Source organism: Dendrobates tinctorius, unplaced genomic scaffold (genome assembly GCF_039654945.1).
Source record: "Dendrobates tinctorius isolate UK_male_01 unplaced genomic scaffold, ASM3965494v1 ptg000074l, whole genome shotgun sequence".
Lineage (NCBI taxonomy): Eukaryota > Metazoa > Chordata > Amphibia > Anura > Dendrobatidae > Dendrobates > Dendrobates tinctorius.
The window spans coordinates 19,517,549-19,532,988 of NW_027361742.1; the positions used below are offsets into that span (position 1 = coordinate 19,517,549).

General features: G+C 41.8%; 1 protein-coding gene across 1 annotated transcript in view; it reads left to right on the forward strand.

Moving 5' to 3' along the window:
* Window positions 1-15,440, forward strand: part of HMCN1 (hemicentin 1) — a 944,468-nt gene that overhangs the window by 162,532 nt on the left and 766,496 nt on the right. The window contains exon 13 of the mRNA XM_073582913.1: window positions 7,083-7,210. Within this exon, the coding sequence (XP_073439014.1) occupies window positions 7,083-7,210 (128 nt within the window). The remainder of the gene's footprint in view (window positions 1-7,082; window positions 7,211-15,440) is intronic.

A 15,440-nucleotide genomic window follows, 5' to 3' on the forward strand; every position in this document is an offset into this window, starting at 1 on the left:
GGAGATTGAATGGCGGAATGTATTTAATTGAATAGTTTGTGACGCCACCTGTGGTGTTCGGCAAGTGAGATGTTAAGCCGATGCTGCATGCTGATCCTCTGGGACTGATGGTATGGTGCAGCAAAGATGTAAAAGCTCCCCACAGGTGAAGCTGTAGTCCCAGGGCAGTGTAGATGTGATTGGCATGGGGATGTAGCGGTGCTGGAAGGGTAGGAAGCAGACAAAGACACAGCGGGGTGCAGTTTCTGTACCTTTACTTTGGCAAATGCAGTCCAGGGTCCTGATTACAGATGGTACCAGAGCAGGCTAGCCTAGAAGCAACTCAGGGATTCTCTCTCAGCAGATGGGCAGTGCAGTCTCCTTCCTAGTGCTTATTTGAGTGAAGTACTCCTAGTATTGAGTTACACTGAAGTTCCTCCTAATTCTCTCTCAGAATTCCTCGTATGGCAGACAGCTGTAGCCGTTATTCCTCTCTTGGCTCACTCCGTGCTGTTGCGCCTCCGAGTCTTAGATGGGGGTAGTGCATTTACAGCCTCCTACTCCTCTGGTGTCTGTTGCAGGACCATTAGTATCCATACAACCGTGGACACCAGGCTCCAGTTCATGCGCTCTCACTGGAGATGAGCCTTTCCCTCTGCTCGATCTCTGCGCTTCTTCTCCACGTCTGCACACTTTACCCTCCTCAGACTAACTAACCACTCTTTCCTCTTGGCCCTCAGAGAGCACTCCTCCCCTTAATTCCGGTTCAGAGTCCCCCCTGCTGGCCTGGAGTGGAACTGTGTTGCATGTATAGGTTAACTGCGAGAGAGACCCTTCATTGCCTCCAAGCCAGGCATTACCCTCCCTGGAGGAAGGCAAAGCCACTGTGGCAGCCATACGCCACAGTATCATGTCCCTTGGCCTAATTTTTGGAGACACTATGGCTATGCCTGGACACCGGGCACTGCAACCTCTATGCTAGTAGTCCTAGCTTCGTCATAATTTTTTGGTCCTTCATACCCGCCTTGCTTCTTTCATCAACTATGATACAGCCCCTTGGGCTAATTTTTTGACACACTATGGCTATGCCTGGACACTGGGCACTGCAACCTCTATGCTAGTAGTCCTAGTTACATCATAATTGTTTGGCCCTTCAGACCTGCCTTGCTTCCTTCATCAAATATGATACAGCCCCTTGGGCTAATTTTTGGAGACTTTATGGCTATGTCTGGACACTGGGCACTGCAACCTCTATGCTAGTAGTCCTAGCCATGTCATAAGTGTTTGGCCCTTCAGATCTGCCTTGCTACCTTCATCAACTATGATACAGCCCCTTGGGCTAATATTTGTAAACACTATGGATTTGCCTGGACACTGCAACTACTATGCTAGTAGTCCTAGCTGCTTCATCACAATTGTTTGGCGCTTCAGACCTGCCTTGCTTCCTTCATCCACTATGATACAGCCCCTTGGACTAATTTTTGAAGACACTATGGCTATGCCTGGACACTGCAACTACTATGCTAGTAGTCCTAGGTGCTTCATCATTGTTTGGCCCTTCAGACCTGCCTTGCTTTCTTCATCAACCATGATACAGCCCCTAGGGCTAATGTTTTGAAGACATTATGTGTATGCCTACACATTGAGCAGTGGCAGTGGAACAACAAGGACAATAGTCCAAGCTTTATTATTGTGAATCCCTTGTGATGATGATGATGGGTGGCTTCTTCCTGCGTTAACCATCACACAGCCCCTAGGGCAGATCGCTCTCCTTACACTACTTTCACACTTAGCTGTCAGAAGATTGCCTCCATCATCACTCGCTTTTACAGCACTTCTGATATATTACTGGCACTGCTGTTATGAACTCATTTTCGGCTCCACCAGTTGAGAGTTCCCCTCCCGTTCTCCCTCTGGTGGTGACAGGAGGTAGTGAGGTTGGTTTAAGTGGTAGTGATCTGCCACCTGATGAGGAAGATAACGATTGGATCTCTGGAGTATCAGACTGGATATAAGACAATTTAATTTTGTTATCAGAAGTGTTGGACAATATTTTTGTAGGGTTTTTTGGCAGATTGCAGACAGTGTCTTTCCTTTCCTGTCCTGTTTAGTTAGCCGTGCCCCATCATTTGCTCAGCCTATTTTCCTGCCTTTGTTTGTAATTTCATCTTGTTTCACCATCAATACATGTGGGGGGCTGTCTTTCCTTTGGGGTCTGCTCTGAGGCAGTTAGTTTTCCTCTTTTCCTGCTTTAGGCTTATGTAGCTCTCCGGTTCTGACGAGGCTTCTAGGACCAACGTAGGAACGCTCCACGACTGCTGCTAGTTGTGCGGTTAAGTTCAGGGATCTGCAATCTGCATAGTTACCAACTTCTCTGGTTTTCTGAGACTTATCTTGTTTTTTATCTTTTCCTCCTCGGTGACCCATTCATAACACACTGCGTAAGTGGCGTACGAGTCACGCTCTTCCGGCAAAAAACCACAGGACTTCAAATAGTGTTTGTACGTTATAGTGAAGCAGTGCTGTAAATCCACTCGTGCAGCACCTGACCAGTTGCCCCCATGTTATGTACATTTGTTTACAGCATACATTTTTTTAACATTTACACATTTTTTAGCCTTTTCCTCAGCCCCCAGACCGCTTTGTAGGGTCCAGCAGGCAATTACGGTACTCGCATTTTTCATTGACTATCATTGGACTCGCTAATCGTACCGAATACCCGAGTATTACGGTATACTCAGTACGAGTACAGCGAGTCCGAATACTTCAGTACTCGCTCATCCCTAATTGTAAACATACTTCAACTGGAGAGTTCTGAGGTGCCCAGCAATGAGTCCAGATCTAAATCCGATTGAACACCTTTGGAGAGATCTTAAAATTGCTGTTGGGAGAAGGCAACCTTCAAATATGAGTGATATGAAGCAGTTTTCAAAAGAAAAGTGGTCCAAAATTCCATTTGAGAGGTGAAAGAAGCTTGTTACTGTTATAGGAAGCGATGGCTTACAGTTATTTATTCCAATGGGTGACCAACCAAGTATTAAGTTGAGGGTGCCATTTTGTTTTTTTGTGTGTGAAATTATGTCCAATTAGCCTTAGAGGAATGATATTGGATCCTGGAAAAGACCTTGCTAGGCAAGCACAGTATATTAATACACTCACACTACAGTACATATGCATATACATATGGTACATGTAATAAAAAATAAAAAAAATAGATGGGAGTGTTTCTTTAACCCCTTCACGCCGCAGCCCTTTTTCATTTTGGGTTTCTGTTTTTCGCTCCTCTTCTTCTCAGAGCCATAACTTTTTTATTTTTAATATGGCCATGTGAGGGCCTGTTTTTTGCAGGACAAGTTGTACTTTTGAATGATACCATTGGTATATTTCGGTCCCAGCAGTGGAGCACGTCCTGCCTTGGGCAAGTCTGCCCGGGCTCTGACTGGGAGACAGGAACTTCCTCTGTCTCTGAGGCTGTAAATCCAGCCCCCTGTTTAACCCATACTGTCCCTAAACTAATCATGTTCAGTACAGTGCAACATAATACAAAGACAAGAAGTAAGGTAAACATCACACAGTACACATACAACAATAAAACAGTAGTTCGTAACAGTAATATCCGGACACCACATGGGGGACACGTGCCCAACATAAAGGAGAGATGGAGCAACTGAGGGTCCCCGCCACCTCCTTACAAAAGTATGTGAGGAAAGCTGCTCTAATGCCACTATTGATTGCAACAAAATCTTACCTCCAACACATTTGTAAAAATAAACTTGTGGTCAAGTCCTTTAAAGTTTCTTCAATTGTTTTAAGTTTGTTGTGACTATTTGTAATGATGACAATTTAATACAATCTTGCATCATCCAATAAAAAAATGCATAAATTAGATATACTCCTGGTGAAATAAGTATTGAACACGTCACCAATTTTCTAAGTACCTTAAATGTAATTATAAAGGTGACATGAAATTTTCACCAGATGTCAGTGACAACCTTTTCAATCTACACAGGCAGAGAAATCAAGCCATAGAGGTCCATAAATTAAGTTATGTGTAATAATGAGAAAAGACAGAGGAAAAAAGTATTGAAGACGCTTATTGAAATGTATTTAATACTTTGTGCAAAAGCCTTTGTTGATGATGACAGTTTCAAGATGCCTCCTATAAGGAGAAACTAGTCGCATGCATTGTGATTTTGACCCATTCTTCCACACAAAGACTCTTCAAATCCTGGAGGTCTTGTGGGCTCCTTCTATGAACTTTGAGGTTTAGTTCCTTCCATGCATTTTCTATTGGATTCAGATCAGGTGATTGGTTGGGCCATTCTAGCAGCTTTATTTTCTTTCTCTGAAAACAATTGCGCATTTCCTTGGCTGTGTGTTTGGGATCATTGTCTTGTTGAAATGTCCACCTTCATCTCATCTTCATCATCCTGATAGATGGCAGCAGAATGTCTTGGTACATTTGTCCATTCATTAGTTCTTCAACTGTATGAAGTTTGCCAGTGCCATATGCTGAAAAACAGCCACACATAAACAACTCTTCTGATAATTCTTTCCACTCCTTTGCTGAAGTCTTGCAGGGATCACCTGGTCATGGCCCGTTTATGGTGAAATGATGTTTTTTTCCACTTATGGATTATGAACCCATCAGTGCTTGCTGGAACCTTCGGTAGTGTAGAAATTCTTTTGCAGCCAATGCCATCAATATGTTTTGCAACATATTTTTTGTACTGATCATGAGATGTCTCTTTTGTAGCACCTTGGTAATGAGACACCTTTGTATAGGCTATCAGTTGAACCAGCTGATATTATTTTCACTAAGTGACAACATTGCTTTCTAATTACTGATAGATTTCAGCTGGTGTCATGATTTTCATTTTGCACCTCTACAATATTTCATCATGTGTTCAACACATCTTCCCTGTGTCATTTCTCATTATTACACAACTTAATTCATGGATAGCTAATGATTGATTTCTCTGTGTGGATTGGATGGTTCGTTACTGACATCTGGTGAGAATTTCATGTCAATAATATCTTTACAAATATATTTACCTACAAAATTGATGATGTGTTCAATACTTATTTAACACTCTCCGTATGTATGTATATATATATATATATATATATATATATACAGAGAGAGAATGTATACCCATACATACATGAGCAATGTTTATACAATTTATTACATTACATTTTATTATATTCTTTTAAATATGGGAACCTATGAGTAATTGTTGGTTGATGTATTACACACAGATATTATCCATCACTGTAATCCAGTACTTCAGTACAATTTTGTGCCATTTGCTATATAATGTATGCTCACATTCTTTTAACACAAGGAGCCTAGGGTGATAGGGTGATGGATGGCATAAAGCAGGGCATCTGTCAAATACATACATTTTTTCATGTTAGTTTAACAGCTCCCACTATACATGCTGGGATGTGTCAGGTTTAGAGATACGTTAAAGAAGTTTTGTCCTTGCTAACAGAAATTAATACATGTGAAAGATATCATACATATTTAATAATCACTAAAAAAAGTTCTAATTAAAAACACATTCCCAACAGCTTAATAAACAATAATTAATTCTAATACAGGTTTAGACACGGCAAACATTGTAGATAAATTGTTTATTTAGGCCACCAATGTCTGATTTTGGCGGTCTGACTACTGGGCATTCTGCACATTTTCAGTGGCTCCTTCAAATTTTTCAATCAACTTGTATTGTCACTCATTTGAATGATGCTATAGAGGAATTCCTGTCATGGTGTTTGGTTAGGGGTGTGAAAAAGCAGAAAAAAAGGCCAAATTACCTGCAGTTCCTTTATTGTAAGGATGAGTAGATTTGAGCACTGATTCTCATGATTATATATGCACTGTATGCATATATACACTAGCTGAAGAGCCCGGCGTTGCCCGGGCATAGTAACCAATTGTGGTTAGTTATAACAAATTATAATGATTATATGGCACATAAAAAACATGCATCTAATCCTATCCTGTGTGATACTGACTGCTGAGCTGTGTATCTAATCCTATCCTGTGTGATACTGCCTGCTGAGCCATGTGTCTAATCCTCTCCTGTGTGATACTGGGCTCCCCCTGCAGTCTGTGTCAGAGGGTGGTCTGTGTTGGCACGGTAATAAATTGTGTTATTTCCAGCTTTACAGAAGGACGATAACACCATAGAAGTGATAAGAATAATAGGCCTCAGTTACCACAACTGCCTACAAAGAAAACTGTTGCTGATAGCAACCAATCACAGCTCATTTTTCATCTTTTAAACAGCTCTGGGACAGAGTGGCGAGTTTTGAGTGGCGACTTTTGCGTTTCGATTTTTATGTGGCGAGGTTGGTGTATGTGTGGTGAAATGTGTGCTGAGGGTGGTATATGTGTTGAAGCACGTGGTAGTGTGTGGCGCATTTTGTGTGTGCGTTCATATCCCCGTGTGTGGTGAGTATCCCATGTCAAGGCCCCACCTTAGCAACTGTACAGTATATACTCTGACGCCATCGCTCTCAATCTTTAAGTCCCCCTTGTTCACATCTGGCAGCTGTCAATTTGCCTCCAACACTTTTCCTTTCACTTTTTCCCCATTTTGTAGATAGGGGCAAAATTGTTTGGTGAATTGGAACCCGCAGGTTTAAAATTTCACCTCACAACATAACCTATGACGGTCTCGGGGTCCAGACGTGTGACTGTGCAAAATTTTGTGGCTGTAGCTACGACGGTGCAGATGCCAATACATACATACACTTTTGTCCCATTATGTAGATAGGGGCAAAATTGTTTGGTGAATTGGAACGCGCGGGGTTAAAATTTCACCTCACAACATAGCCTATGACACTCTTGGGGTCCAGATGTGAGACTGTGCCAAATTTTGTGGCTGTAGCTGTGACGGTGCGGATGCCAATCCCAGACATACACACATACATACATACACACACACACACACACATTGAGCTTTATATATTAGATTACTGAATTTGTTATCAAGGTTTGTCGCTAAAATTTTTTTAAAATGAATGCCTTTATTTATGGTATTATGATATTGCATTTTTGTTTACCGCAATCTTTTATTTCACTATGGCAGACACATATTAACACAGGATGGGACATTTTTTATAAAAAATGCAATGGAGAAAGACTCTGGAGTTTATACATGTCTAGCAGCAAATGCTGCTGGAACGGATAAGCAGTCATCAGTTCTTGTCTACATTGGTAAGTATGAAGAGTGCAGGTAAATAAATTTGTTGCAATGACACACAAAATAAACTGATCAGTGACAAATAATGTGTGACTGGTCAACACAATTTGACTGGGGTCAGAAACAGAAACATTAAAAACTGATTATATGCTGTGTTGTGCTACACAGTAGTTACATACAGTGTGAGAAGCTAGTTGCGCCAAAGGTATTGTATGTATGTGGTGTGAAGATATAGACAACAAAACCTTTAAAAAGGAGGTAGTGAAATTTGGTTAAAACTATATACAGATCAAGGACAAGTAATGTTAGTGACCCCCTTAGATGTTGACACCACACTAATTATTATTATTATTATTATTTATTGTTATAGCGCCATTTATTCCATGGCGCTTTACAGGTAAGGAGGGGTATACATAAAAACAAGTACAATAATCTTAAACAATACAAATCATAACTGGCACAGGAGGAGAGAGGACCCTGCCCGCGAGGGCTCACAATCTACAAGGGATGGGTGATAATACAGTAGGCGAGGGTAGAGCTAATCCTTTGTATACACCAGTAATGGTATCTTGGTTAGATGTGTTGGTCTTCCAGCCACTTGTTCCCCCGGTATAGATCCAGAATGTAATTTATTTGAGAGCAATCTTCCATATCAACTGGTCTTAAAAAATCAGACACTATTGACTTTGTTAAAAACTGCATGTAAAACACAAAAAAAGATGGGGCTACTTGATGTCCTGGGGATGGAAATATTCAGATATTTTTATTGCACTTGTACAAAAAGAAAGCATGAATTACTCACACCAATTAAGCAGGAAGAAGTATTTCAACTCCTCTACATGTTCAAGGATACTTTCATGAAGTAATGATTGTTTTGACAAGGATGTCACCAATAGTAGGTTAATATACACAAGTTTAATAAGTTATTCAGAATAGCAAGTCACAACACATTTCATAGATAGAAATGTGGATGGATGGATGGAAAAAATCCATAGGAACAGAATTACTGACATATTCCTAAAGAAACAATTACAAATCATGAGTCAATTAACAAACCCAGCTGCATTCACAATGCTAGGGAAGAGTGGAGTGCTGGATTGTCAAATCAAAGTGCCAGGATGAGGCCGATTGGGGGGCGAAGTGAAGGTCACATGCTCACCAGTAGTCAATAGGTCACTATGGAAAATATAGGAAAGAATACAAATTTAAAATTAAAAAATGGATAAAGGAAAAAAATAAAAACAAAAGACATCCAATCAAGATGGGTGCCACGGACCATATACAAATTTCATAAAAAGGAGGCAAAGCTCAAGGATTCATTTAGGCCCTTAGGAACCAAGGTGTCGAGAGTAACAATCCATTTTGTCTCCATCTGGGCAAGTAATTTTTTTTCATTTACCAAAATGAACAGTGCAATTTGTTTTGAAATTTCTCCTGAAAACACCAATACCCCATATGTGGTGAAAAACTTCTTTTGAGGCCCCATGAAAAACTCATAAGGGAAGAGTGACATATTGGAATTCAGATATTGCTTGAATGGTTTTAGGGTGCCATGTCACATAGAAAGAGCTTTTGAGGTGCCAGAACAGCAAAACCCCCTCAACCCCCTCAATGAATCTATGGGTTCAGTGAGCATGTTGACACCACAGGTGCTTAAAAAAATTACCTTTGGGCGGTGGAGAAAGAATAATTACATTTTTACCACTAAAATGTTGTTTTAGCCCCAAGTTTTTAATTTTCATAAGGACTAAGGAAAAAATGCACCTTGCAGTTTGTTGTTCATTTTCTTCTGAGTATGCCAATACCCTAAATGTAATCGGGAAATACTTTTCAGGCAAAGTGCAAAGCCAGAAGGGAAGGAGACCCATATTATACTGCAGGTTTTGCTGTTATAGTTTATGGGTGCCATAAACTACTGGAAACAACCCTATGGTGCCAGAAAAATTTACATTTTTACCACAAAAATGTTGTTTAAGATCCTAGATTTTACATTATCACAAAGGGAAATTGGTTAAAATGCCACAAAAATTTGTCACACAATTTCTGCAGATTGATGCTATTCCCCATATGTGGCTATACAGTACTGTTTAGCCAAACAGCGAGATAGGAGGGAAGGAGCGATATCTAACTTTTGGATAAATTATTGTACAATAGTCTATGAACTCCATATATAGAGTCCCTAATTGCCAGAAGAGCAGAATTCCCTCTCAAGTGACACCATTTGGGAAATTACAACACTCTGAGAATTTATCTACAGGTGTAGTAACTATTTTGACTCCATAGGTGTTTACCAGAAACAAGCAGCAGTGGTTGTTGCTGAGTGAAAATTGCAAAGCTGTCATTGTAGTGCCTGTACATTGTGGTGCCTAGTACACTGTATATTGTATCGATGGGTATATTGTCGTAAGGTCAAGGTCAGTACTAGTGATGAGCGAGTATACTCGTTACTCCAGATTTCCCGAGCATGCTCGGGTTATCTCCGAGTATTTGGATGTGCTAGGAGATTTAGTTTCTATCACCGTAGCTGCATGATTTGCGGCTCCTAGCCAGCCTGAATACATGTGGGGATTGCCTGTTTGTTACGAAATCCCCACATATATTCAGGCTGTCAAGCAGCCGCAAATCATGCAGCTACGGTGATAGAAACTAAATCTCCAAGCACATCCAAATACTCGGAGATCAACCGAGCATGCTCGGGAAATCTCCAGTAATGAGTATACTCGCTCATCACTAGTCAGTGTGATTACAGCAGTGGCATAGTTATGCAATTTTTTTTAATGTTTTGCCGTTTTTACACAATAAAATAAATTTAATCAAAAAATAATTGTTTTTGCATCAGAGTATTCTGAGAGCTATAGCTTTTTTATTTTTCCACTGATGGAGTTGTATGGTGGCCTGTTTTTTGCAGGACAAAATGATATTTTCAGAGATAATATTTATATTTACTTTTCACTTTTTGTTTAGCTATTGTCACACACAGTGTATGAAAGACTAAGTGCAACATGAAGGGATGAGGAGAAGGAAACCTAAACACTAGGGAATGGGGGAGTGGAGACCACTAGGCAGATTTAATAAATCCTGTCAATCCTACCATCCCTAAATTGGTTCCACACTAATCACCGAGCAGGAAACCTAAGCCCTTTATATCCCTAGAGCTAGACCCTGGATAGGGAAGGGGGAAATAAGCACTGGTTAGTCCCCACTGATAACTAAAAACAACAAGGGAGACTAAGAAGGAGAGAGGAACTTAGCTTGAGCAGACTCCAGAGAGATCACACCAAACATCCTCCAACAGCACCAGAGATTAAGTTAGCTGACAGCTACAGCTCCAAGTCTTCACATGGGAAAAAATGAATATCACCGGCAACACCCTGAAGCAGGCTGGGAGTTAATAAACACCAAGGTCCAGGTGTGTAAATTAGAGCCGGAGGGAGGTTGCCGCTAGATCCTATATTCAGAAGGATTAGGAAGGTGTCTGTAATGCCAAACACAGAGACCCTCTGCATCCAGATGTAGAGCGACTGTGTTTGTTGCGTCTGACACACCTGTGACAGTACCCTCCCTCTATGAGTGGCCTGCGGTCACTCAGGACCAGGTTTCTCCAGATAAGAGGTGTGGAATGAAAAAACCAGCCTGGGGGCATTCAACTCAGATGCTGAAACCTACGTGCTTTCCTCTGGATTATAAACTTTCCCGTGCATTAAGTATTGTAGGGAACGACATTGGAGGTGAGAATCTACAATCCTCCAAATCTGAAACTCTAGTTTACCATTAGCCATTATTGGGGGCGGTGGTATGAGTGAAGACTCATGAGGTTCCACATATTTCTTGAGCAAAGACCTGTAAAAGACATTGTGGATCTTAAGGGCCTGAGGTAGCTCAAGAAGAAACAGTCCTGGGTTAACGACAGCGATTATTTTATAGGGACCAATAAATCTAGGTCCCAACTTCCAGAGAGGAACCTTCAACCTGATATTCCTGGTAGACAACCACACAAGTCATTCACATTCAGGTCTAGACCTGGCAAATGTTTTGTTTCAAATTACACAGAACCCCCCGCCACACCAAGGAGAGCCACAAAGCAAAACATTCCTCCTCCGGAACTCCTGTAGCCCCTCCCCTGCTAAAAGTACCAAACTGTGAATGGTAACTGTATACACCAAAGATCAGTGACCTGCCGGTGGATACTTGATGTTGATTATTAAAAGCAAATTCTGCCAGCGGTAAGTAGAATGCCCAATCCTCCTGATTTTCAGAAACAAAATACCTGAGGTAAGTCTCCAAATTCTGATTAGTGTGCTCAGTATATCCATTTGACTGGGGAGGGAAGGCAGAGAAAAAGGATAGTTGAACCCCCAGTTGAGAACAGAACGCCCTCCAGAACTTGGAAACAAACTGGGTCCCCTGATCTCACATCACATCAGAGGGAACCCCATGAAGCTTCACAATCTCATTTATAAACACTTGAGCAAGGGTCTTGGCATTCGGAAGTTCCAGTAATGCGACAAAGTGAACCATTTTACTGAACCTATCTACAACCACAGTCTTGCCTGCACATACCTGTAGGTCAGTAATAAAATCAATGGATGAGTGTGTCCATGGTCTGATAGGAATAGGTAGTGGAAGAAGAGTACCAGAAGAACAGGTATGCGATACTTTGGAATGTGCTCAGATGCTACAAGCAGACACATGTTTAACCACATCGGTCTGCAGCTGCCTTACCACCATGATAACCAGCAAGCACAGAGTTGTGATGTTCCTTAATTACTTTGCGGCACAGATTAGATAGTACAAAAAACCTTCCTGGAGGGCAGAAGACAGGGGCTTCCCCCTGGGCCTCCAACACCTCACTCTCCAGCTCAGGGTACAAAGTCAAAATTACTACCTCCTTCTGCAAAGTCGGGGCAGGGTCCTCATGGTCACCACAAGGGAAGCTCTGGGACAAAGCTTCAGCCTTGATATTTTTGACCCCTGAATGGAAAGTGACAAAATTGAACCTAGTAAAAAACAGGGACCATCTAGCTTGCATAGGGTTGAGATGTTTAGCCAATTGAAGATATGACAAGTTCTTATGGTCAGTAATAACAATAATAGTATGGACAGCCCCCTCCAAACCAATGATGCCATTCTTCAAATGCCAATTTAATCACCAAAAGCTCCCTATTACCCACATCATAATTTCTCTCAGCCGAAGATAATTTCTTAGAAAAGAAAGTGCATGGATGCCATTTACCAAGGGACGTACACTGAAACAACACAGCCCCAACCCCCACCTTCAATGCATCAACCCCTTCCTTATCATGTCAGTAAGGAGTTTCACAATTAGTGAATAATTCTGGATGAATTTCAGGTAAAAATTGGTAAAGCCCAGAAAATGTTGTAGAGCCTTCAAGTTCTCGGGACGGTCCCAATCAAGGACAGCATGGATCTTCTCTTGATCCACCTGAAAACACAAAGATGACAACAGATACCCCAACAACTGTACCTCCTGGATGGAGAAAACCTATTTTTCTAGTTTGGCATATATTTTGTTATCTCTTAATTTTGTAGCACCTGTTTAACATGCCCCCAATGTGTCTCAAAATCATATGAGTAAACCTAAATATAATATAGATACACCACCACAAATCTGCCCACCAAATAATGGAAAATATCATTAATAAAATGCTGGAATACCGCAGGTGAATTGGTCAGACCGAAAAGCATAACCAGACTCCCAAAATGACCTTCAGGGGTATTGAACGCCATTTTCCTTTCATCCCCTTCTCTGGTTCTAACCAGGTTGTAGGACCCCTTAAATCCAACTTGGAGAACACCTTAACTCCCACCATCTAGCTGAATAGATCTGCTAAATAGATCCAGAATCAGAGGAAGAGGGTATGGATCTCCGATGGTAATTTGATTTAATTCCTAGAAATCTAAACAGGGAAGTAGACTGCCTTCTTTTTTCTTCATGAAGAAGAACCCTGCCACCACGAGCGAAGATGATGGTCTGACATGTCCTTTCTCCAGACTTTTCGCAATGAAATCCTTCATCGTTTGTCTCTCAGGGCTAGAAAGATTATACAGTCTGGAGTTTGGTAGTTTTGCTCTGGGAGCCAGATTGATAGGCTAATCATATGCACTATGAGGAGACAAATCCTGACACCCCCTCTCAGAAAAAATGTCCTCAAACCCAGACCAAAATGGAAGTAAAGTTTCTGTATAGACTGTAGAAAGAGAAATATTTAAACATTTCTCATGGCAGTAATCTCCCCACTAAACAATCTCCCTGGCTTGCCAATCCACCAATGGATTGTGATTCACCAACCAGGGCAGACCCAATACAGTTGGGGTGGAAAGACCATCATGGACATAGCAAGAAATGATCTCACAATGAACCAACCCCACCCTCAGTCTTACATTACAATCTGAGTCAGAGCTTTCTGTGGCGCTGAGTCGATGGCGAAGATAGGAATGGGCTTAGCTAAAGTACAGCAAGCAAGCCCATGAGTTCTAGCAAACTCAGCAACAACCATGATGACTCCAGCTCCACTGTTAACATACACAACAAACACAGAAATCTGCTTGGTTTTGCTCTTCAGCACTACTTCTGCTGTCAGGACAAATCGAAAACTGCAGGCTGGCAAAAAATGCTCCCCTTGTTTATTCAACTCCAGACAACCAAAGATTAAACAAGTTTTCTTTTGCTTAGACATCAAAGGACAGGTCCCAATAAAATGTCCCTTTTTTCCTCAAAAAAACACACATCCTTTTTTTTTAGAAACTCTTGGAAAATGTACGATGCAAAGACATCCCCAAACTGCATGAGTTTCTCCACCCTCTCCAGTACACCTCCAGACTGCTCCCCTGGCAAAAAGCTGAAAAGAAGGCTCCGGAGAAGGTGATCTTGCCCACCTATCCAAAGACGTCTATCAACATGTATAGTCAACACATGGCAGCCTACAAGGACTCAGGGATTTCATAAACTGCTAAGGCATCTTTTGACCTTTCAGTAAGGCCCTGAAACAATTGGCTTCTGAGGGCCGGGTCATTCTATTTAGTATCAGTTGCCCATCTGCGGAATTCGGAGCTATACGACTCCACTGACTGATTCCCCTGCTGAAGGCAACGCAGCCAGGAGTCAGCCAAGGAGATTTGAGCAGGGTCATCATAGACGAGGTCTAGAGCCCCGAAAAACCCCTCCACAGACTGGAGACAAACCGAAACCTGTGGCAAAGAGAAAGCCCAGGATCACAAATCCTACTCATTGCTCCTTATTTCCAGAGGAGTGAGGATGAAGCTTAAAATACAGTTTGGAAGCCTCCTTGAACAGAAAAAACTTGTTTCTGCCTCTGGAAATCCTGTCCGGGACTGCAACCTTGGGTTCCCGTTGGACCAGCCTACCTGCAGAGACCCCAACATTAGCGACCTGCAGCCGTTGTTGCTGCTACTGCACCTCATAGAGTAGGTCAGTTACCTCCAGAGACAGACAGCACAGCTGCTCTGCTAGCCCTGCAACCGGATCCATAACCAAGGGAGAAAAAAAAACACTCCCAAAAAAACACAAAGAAAACGTGTCAGTTTTTTTTTTCTAAATATGCACAGCTGGTGATAATGTCACACACAGTGTGGGAAAGACTAAGTGCAAAGGGAAGGAAGCCCAAACATTAAGGAATGGGGAAGTGGAGACCCCCTAGGCAGATCTAATAACACCCTGTCTACCCTGCCATCCCTAAATTGGTTGCACACCAATCGCCAAACAGGAAACCTAAGCCCTGTATATCCATAGAGCTAGGCCCTGAATAGGGAAGGGGATAAGCACTGGTCAATCCCCACTGACAACTAAAGACAACAAGGGAGACAAACAAGGATAGAGGAATTTAGCTTGAGCAGACTCCAGAGAGATCACACTAAATGTCTTCCAACAGCACCAGAGGGGAAGTTAGCTGACAGCTACAGCTGAAAGCCTTCACAAGGGAAAAAGTGAATATTTATAAACACCAAGGTCCAGATGTGTAAATTAGAGCTGGAGGGAGGTTACTGGTTGGTCCAAAAGTCAGAAGGATTAAGAAGGCGACTGCAATGCCAAACACAGAGACCTTCTGCAGCCAGATGTAGAGCGACTGTCTGTTGCATCTGACACACCCATGACAGCTATATCATGAAAAAGCAAAGTTTTTTTGCCACTTTTTTATGGTGTTCACTGAAGGGGTTAACTAGTAAGACAGGTTTATAAGTTGAGTCATTCTGGATGTGGAAATA